Source organism: Ambystoma mexicanum, chromosome 6p (genome assembly GCF_040938575.1).
Source record: "Ambystoma mexicanum isolate Mex_15411 chromosome 6p, UKY_AmexF1_1, whole genome shotgun sequence".
Lineage (NCBI taxonomy): Eukaryota > Metazoa > Chordata > Amphibia > Caudata > Ambystomatidae > Ambystoma > Ambystoma mexicanum.
Genome location: NC_090935.1, coordinates 424,581,806 through 424,589,140, shown reverse-complemented (window position 1 = coordinate 424,589,140; position 7,335 = coordinate 424,581,806). Strand labels below are relative to the sequence as shown.

The window sequence follows — 7,335 nt, the reverse complement described above, 5'->3', positions numbered from 1 at the left end:
GGAAGGGACGCCATATTGTAGGACTCCATCACAGACAAGGAGGGAAGGTATGCGTTCGCTAATGTGGTGTTAGAGGGCCAGAGGATCACTCTCGCGTCAGTATACGCGCCCAATGTGGGACAGGACTGCTTTCTAAGGGACACCCTGGACAAACTAGAATCCTTTGCAAGGGGGGAGGTGATCTTGGGAGGAGATCTGAATATAAAAATGCTGACAGTGGTGCACACCTGGTAACAATTGATATAGAAATTCAAATCATCATTATATGTACAGAAGAGCTGGTTTAAGAATTTAAAGGTGCGGGGGAGGAAAAAAGGCCTTGGCACAAAGCCTAAATCAGAAAAGAGAAAATAGAAGAGGACCCAAAAAGTGGGGCCCTCCCGTCCCCTGCACACTGTTTACTGATGCCACATAGGGCCTTCAAATATATGGATATAGATATATAACAGCAGTTTGTTAGTTGAGCATATAACAATTTATTTGGCAAAGAGGAAAACAAAATTTGCCAAAAGGCACATTCTGTTGTACAAAGTAATTCGTGACGTTTAACATATTAAAACAAATTGCGAAGAAGCAATAAATGATGGAGAGGTGATGCTGTCCAATTGTGGAGTGGCCGACGCGTTTCGAGGGTAACCTCTTCTTCATAAGGGCCCAATTGAACTGTTGACAACATTTCAAGGAGACAAAAAGTAAAATCTTTTATTTTATTTCCATAACAGTCAAGGACTGACTGACAAGCTGTACATAACTCGGGATGCTAGCGAGATGGTGAAGAGCAGAATACTGGAGATCTAGTATGGTGAAAAGAGTGAACTAACAGATCAAAGAGAAACACTCTATACTAATAGCTAAACACATAACAAAGGAGATGTATTGTGTGAGATCCACCTACATGGTGGGATCTAGAAAATGGCGTGATGAAGAGTCAGACAGATCGAGATAAGCCAAAAGCGGTAGTGGGTTCTAAATAGCAAGGACCACCCTTGAATAGTGAAAAAGCTGAGTCAATATGGGGAGCGTGTTTAAGAAAAAACCATACCCCTCCTGTGGACGGAGAAAGAATAACTCCAAAAGAGCGCTACTGAATAAAATAAATAATACTTAAAATAAACCGGAATTGGTTTTAAAGAATGCACTCACTCGAGTTGCGGGACGAGTAGCCAAGGCAACAGGGGCATCCGTGTGGTCAACAAGTATTCGAAACAATTATACGATGCAGGGCATCTGCAAAGAGACACGTACTGCTGGCACCTAAGTGGGGACATATACATTTCTGTTATACTGGAGAAAAATAAACCTGGGGTCTCCCAACCGGGCAAAGGGACCCAAGTAGCGGTAGCTTACCTGTACAGTGCGGGGAACACTGTTAGTGGAAACTGAAACCGGCAGGCAGTGGCTCCGCGCGGTCGTAACCTAGGGAACGAGCTGTGCTGGGGACACGCCGTCAGACGTAGAAAGGAAACTAAATAATAAACATAGAAAAGGGCATAGAAGCCGGTGAGTGAGGAATATGGAGGCCATCATGCAATGGCGCATAGTGCAAGCGTACTCATAGGGACTGACCAGAGATCAGGATAAATAAGAAAAGTAGAGTTAATATGTTCCATAATGAAACATAAGAATTCTGGTGTTCACCATCGCAACGCATTTTATAATTTTGGTTCTAATGGAACAGAAATTTGTGAATAGTACAATAATCGTTACAGTCATGATAGATAGCACAAATGGTACATGCAGTTTACTCTTAATAGTCCAAAACAAATCATGTAGAGTCATGAGGCTACTCATTATATAGTGAGACAAGTATAATTCAATGGCAAGGGGATAAAAGATTGCGATGTAGCCTATTACTCATACAAGGTTCGAACGAATGGAGAGATGGTTCAATTGGTCATTCGTGAACAGGTGCAAACATTTAAGTGAATATAGGCAAGTCAAACATAGGAAAATACAGTTCCCTTGAAGAAAACATCAAAGTCACAACACTTGTAATGACAAAGAAAAAAATTTTTTTTAAGGTCCGGGATACTGACACTTGTGTATAGTAGTTGGCGATGTAACATGTGAGTTTCACAATTCACTATAGAAAGCAACTCAAAGAGAATTCATCATTCAGACCCTTAGGTTGCAAAGTGTCAAGTGTGTGGATCCAGTACTTCTCTCGCTGTGACAACAAGGATTGGTAATTGCCACCTCTGTGTGGACGTTTGACAATTTCTATGACTTGAAATTTAATTTGTGCAATCGTATGTTGGAATTCGATGAAGTGCCTTGCCACTGGGGATCTGAGATTCTTACATCTGATGGTGGATTTGTGTTCTGACCATCTTTCTTTGACGGGTCTTGTGGTTTGTCCTATGTATAATTTACCACAGGGACATTTCAATGAGTAGATGACACCTGCGGAGAGGCAGGTGGAAAAGTCTCTGATTTTGAATTTCTTCCCAGTTTGTGGGTGAGATATCGTTTCACCTTTTATAACATTGTTACAGTTCGTACAGTTCAAGCAGGGAAAGGTACCCTTCTTTATGGTACTCAGTACAAGTTGTTTGTCTTTAGGAGGTCTTTCCGCTCTCACTAGTTTATCTTTGAGATTATGTCCACGTTTAAAGGCCATCATTGGTGCTTTGGGAAATAATTTCAGGAGAGAGGGATCATTGTGTAGTATGGTCCAATTTTTACGCAGAGTTTTGCTGATTTGGAAACTCTGTCGTGAGTACTTTGAAATGTAGAGTAGCGGTGTGGACTTATCCTTGACTTTAGGGATGCGTAGTTGTTCCTTCGTGAAGGTCTCTGATCTGTTGCGGGCTTCTCCTGTGATAGTATCTGGATACCCCCTAGATCCAAATCGTTCAACTAGAAATGAACATTCTGAGTCAAGGCCTGCTGGGTCTGAGATAATTCTCTTCAATCTTAACATTTGACTGAATGGTAGGCTTTTGAGCATGGGTTTAGGATGGAAACTGCTGAAATGTAAAAGATTATTCACGTCTGTTGGTTTATGGTACACCGTGGTGTCGATGTGACCCTCTTTGATCTGTAAGCTCACATCCAAAAAATGTAATGAAGGGTCCCCTACTTCCATTGTGAATTTGATTGTGTTGTTCACTGAATTCAGATGTTCCAAAAAAAGATCCAATTCATCTCGTGTACCACACCAGATACCGAAGATATCATCTATATAACGTTTCCAGGTCAAGATTTTAAATGACCAAAATGGGTGATCCAACACGTTTTCTTTTTCAAATTTATACATGTAGGTGTTAGCATAAACCGGAGCCATGGCCGACCCCATTGAAGTACCTGATGATTGTACATAGTATTGGCCCTGAAATCTAAAGTAACTGTTGTGAAGAATTATTTCCAGTAATTCCACAATAAATTCTTTGTTCCCTCTTATATGTTCATGATTCAACAGGAGCCAGAGTACAGCATCAACCCCTTCGATGTGGGGAATAGAGGTGTAAAGGCTGCATACATCCATACTAAAGAGAATGCAGCTAGTGTCCAGGGCTATGATTTCTTGTAGACAGTTGAGGAAGTCTGTAGTGTCCTTCAGGTAGGTTGGTATTTCCTGGATTAGAGGTTGAAGTAAACGATCCACATAGATGGCCAATGGGTCAAATATGCTATCAGTTCCCGCAACTATTGGTCTGAGTGGCGGATTAATGTTGTCTTTATGAACCTTTGGTAAGCCATAGAACACAGGCGTGATTGGATATTTGTTTATAAGGAACTGACTTGTTTTTGAATCAATCCAGTTGTTTTCCAAAGCATTGTCAATAGCTTTCTGGATGATGGCTTTGATTCTAAGTAGTGGATCATTATCAAGTTTTGTGTAAGTAACGGTGTCGTTAAGTAGTTCCAGACATCTCCGTGTGTAGTAGGATGAATCCATGATCACGATTGCCCCACCCTTATCCGCAGGTTTGATAGTTAAATCTTCATCTTTAGCCAGCTGTTCAACATGTTCAAGTTGGCTATTCTTAATATTAACTGGTTTAGTGCTATGGTAATTAATTCTTTTGAGGTCATTAATGACACTCTTCTCGAAGAGATCCAAGATCGAATTTTGAATCTGAGGGTCGAAAGTACTCTTGGGGCGCATCTGTAGGATGTCATCCTCTAGGGCCTGTGATTCTGTATCCAAATCGGATTCGAAAAACATCTTCAATCTTAATTTCCTCAACAATCTGTGAAGACAGATTTTTTCTTCAAATAGTGATGTGTTGCAAGTAGGAACAAAGGAAAGACCACGGTTTAAGATATCAAGTTGGCCACTCGTCAGGTTTTTGCTTGATAGGTTGATGACTAGATTTTCACTTATTTGTATCTTCCTTTTTGTGTTTTTCTTGCCTCGTCGTGTTTTTCTTTTTCTTTTTGTCTGTCTCTCAGGCCTAAAAAAACACCTGTGGTACTAGCAACTGTCCCAGATTGAGATGGTGTAAGGTGGGGAATTGTGGTCCCAGGTGTTGGTACTTGCTGTGGAATTTGTTCTTGTGACTGGTCTTTCGGTATTGGTTCTCCCACACTGCTACTACTACTATCACTCCCTGAGTTGGAGTTGTTAAGATTATTAGCTCGACTTCTGCTGGCGTTTCTGTGATGGTAAAACTCCTGCCAGGTATACACGATATCGTTCAAATAATCGAACGTATCGCGTTTAAACTTACGAAGTTTCCTTTGTTCTATGTCTGCTTTGTAATTGCTCAATTTGGAATTGATATCTTCCAAAAGTTGTGTCAGATCCTCTTTTGACTTGAATTCTGAAAGCTGTATTGTCAGTGCTTCTATGTCTTTGTCGATGGATGTCAATGACTTGGAAAGTTCCTCAATCGTAAGTAAGATCAAGTCAAGTGAACACTTGTTCAGAATTTGATCCCATTTAGCAACAAATGCTTTGCTCTCGCTGCAGAGTGTAGGTCTCAAATATACCCTCAATCCTCTAGGGATTCTCTGTGATTTGTAATATTCCACTAGGGTACTGGCATGTAATTTCTGCGATATCTCGCGTCTAATGAGTTTTTCTAATTGAAAGATTATTTTGTCTGGGCTGACTTTACTCTGTAAAGATTGGTCTGTATCCTTGATGAGAGCTAATATGCGTTTAGCTTCTTCCGCATCAAATGCAAGTGTAGTTGCGTGTTTATCTGTGATCTCGTTGATGCGAGAAAATGACATATTTATAATGAACAAGGTTTATATCAGGGTGCTACCCACTTGGTACGTGCCACACTGGAAGACCAGTACATATGGAGAAAACAAAAATGCTGACAGTGGTGCACACCTGGTAACAATTGATATAGAAATTCAAATCATCATTATATGTACAGAAGAGCTGGTTTAAGAATTTAAAGGTGCGGGGGAGGAAAAAAGGCCTTGGCACAAAGCCTAAATCAGAAAAGAGAAAATAGAAGAGGACCCAAAAAGTGGGGCCCTCCCGTCCCCTGCACACTGTTTACTGATGCCACATAGGGCCTTCAAATATATGGATATAGATATATAACAGCAGTTTGTTAGTTGAGCATATAACAATTTATTTGGCAAAGAGGAAAACAAAATTTGCCAAAAGGCACATTCTGTTGTACAAAGTAATTCGTGACGTTTAACATATTAAAACAAATTGCGAAGAAGCAATAAATGATGGAGAGGTGATGCTGTCCAATTGTGGAGTGGCCGACGCGTTTCGAGGGTAACCTCTTCTTCATAAGGGCCCAATTGAACTGTTGACAACATTTCAAGGAGACAAAAAGTAAAATCTTTTATTTTATTTCCATAACAGTCAAGGACTGACTGACAAGCTGTACATAACTCGGGATGCTAGCGAGATGGTGAAGAGCAGAATACTGGAGATCTAGTATGGTGAAAAGAGTGAACTAACAGATCAAAGAGAAACACTCTATACTAATAGCTAAACACATAACAAAGGAGATGTATTGTGTGAGATCCACCTACATGGTGGGATCTAGAAAATGGCGTGATGAAGAGTCAGACAGATCGAGATAAGCCAAAAGCGGTAGTGGGTTCTAAATAGCAAGGACACCCTGGACAAACTAGAATCCTTTGCAAGGGGGGAGGTGATCTTGGGAGGAGATCTGAATATGGCATGGGACCCACAGCGCAACAGAAGTTCTGGAGGGGTATGTGGCCATGGGGCACCGTCAAAACATCTCAAGCAACAAATGGACCAACTAGCCCTAAATGATGTATGGAGGGAACTCAAGGGGGAGAAAAGAGGATTTACATACTTCTCACATGTGCACAACACAATGTCAGGAATTGACTACCTTTGGGCGTCAGTGGGACTCATGGGCAAGATCCAGGGGGTGGAAAAGGGGGCAATTGCACTCTCGGACCATGCACTCCTATGGCTCGATATGAAACTACAGGGGACATCTAGTGGTCTATGGAGGTGGAGATTACCGGAGGACATAATCCAAGACCTGGTCACAGGGGAAACCATAAGGGAAATGATTGAAGAATACTTCACCGAAAATGACGGGGGGGGAGTCTCAAGGACCACAGTCTGGGAGGCATTTAAAGCGGTGATCCGAGGGAAGCTAATGGCACTGAAAATCACGAGGGAGAAACAGAGGAATATGTGGGAAAAGGAACTGGAAAGGTCAATAACAGAGCTGCAAGGGAAAATCCTGACACAACCCACTAGGGAACTTAAGAGGACACTCAGACACACTCAAGGCCAACTAGAGTTGCTGCGATCAAAGGGAGCAGAAAGGAGCCTGCTGTATCATAGACAAAGGTTTTACATAAAAGCTAACAAAGCAGATAGGCTGCTAGCGAGACAAATCCGCATCAAACAGAAAGATATAACGATCAAAAGCATCATAGACACGAAAGGGGCCCATCTCACGCGCACACAAGACATAGGGGAAGTGTTCAGAGAATACTACCAGAAACTGTATTCCACCGACCACCCGGAGGCATACGCACAGGACATCTATCTGAAGTCCCTCACCTTCCCACAAATCTCAATGGCAGACAGGCAGGCCTTATAGGACCCTATAATGGAAGAGGAAGTTAGAAAAGCAATAAAAGAACTCCCAAAAAATAAAACCCCAGTCCCGGATGGCTTCACGGCCCCATTCTATAAAAAATATGCGGATCTGGTGATTCCAGTCCTAACTAGACTCCTAAACTCTTTAAAAGAATGTGGCAATGTGATCCCCACCATGAACGAAGCGAAGGTCCTAGTATTTCACAATCCAGGGAAGGACCCAGCATACCCTGCTTCATATAGACCAATTTCCCTGATTAATGTCGATGCCAAAATATACACTAAGATATTAGCAGCTAGGCTCTCCCCGCTTCTTC

At 41.7% G+C, this 7,335-nt stretch overlaps 1 protein-coding gene across 1 annotated transcript; it reads right to left on the bottom strand.

Annotated features, from left to right (window-relative positions):
* Positions 1 to 452: 452 nt before the first annotated feature.
* LOC138511506 (uncharacterized) lies at positions 453 to 6,038 on the bottom strand. The gene is made up of 3 exons (XM_069627239.1): positions 1,348 to 6,038; positions 1,144 to 1,254; positions 453 to 663 (listed from the first exon to the last, which is right to left on the bottom strand). Exon 1 carries the CDS (start codon positions 4,169 to 4,171, stop codon positions 2,084 to 2,086), a length of 2,088 nt encoding a protein of 695 aa, XP_069483340.1. The 5' UTR covers positions 4,172 to 6,038; the 3' UTR covers positions 453 to 663; positions 1,144 to 1,254; positions 1,348 to 2,083.
* Between the last annotated feature and the right edge of the window lie 1,297 nt (positions 6,039 to 7,335).

Coding starts and splice junctions, on each gene's coding strand:
- LOC138511506 (XM_069627239.1), bottom strand. CDS start 4,171: ATGTTTTTCGAATCCGATTTGGATACAGAATCACAGGCCCTAGAGGAT.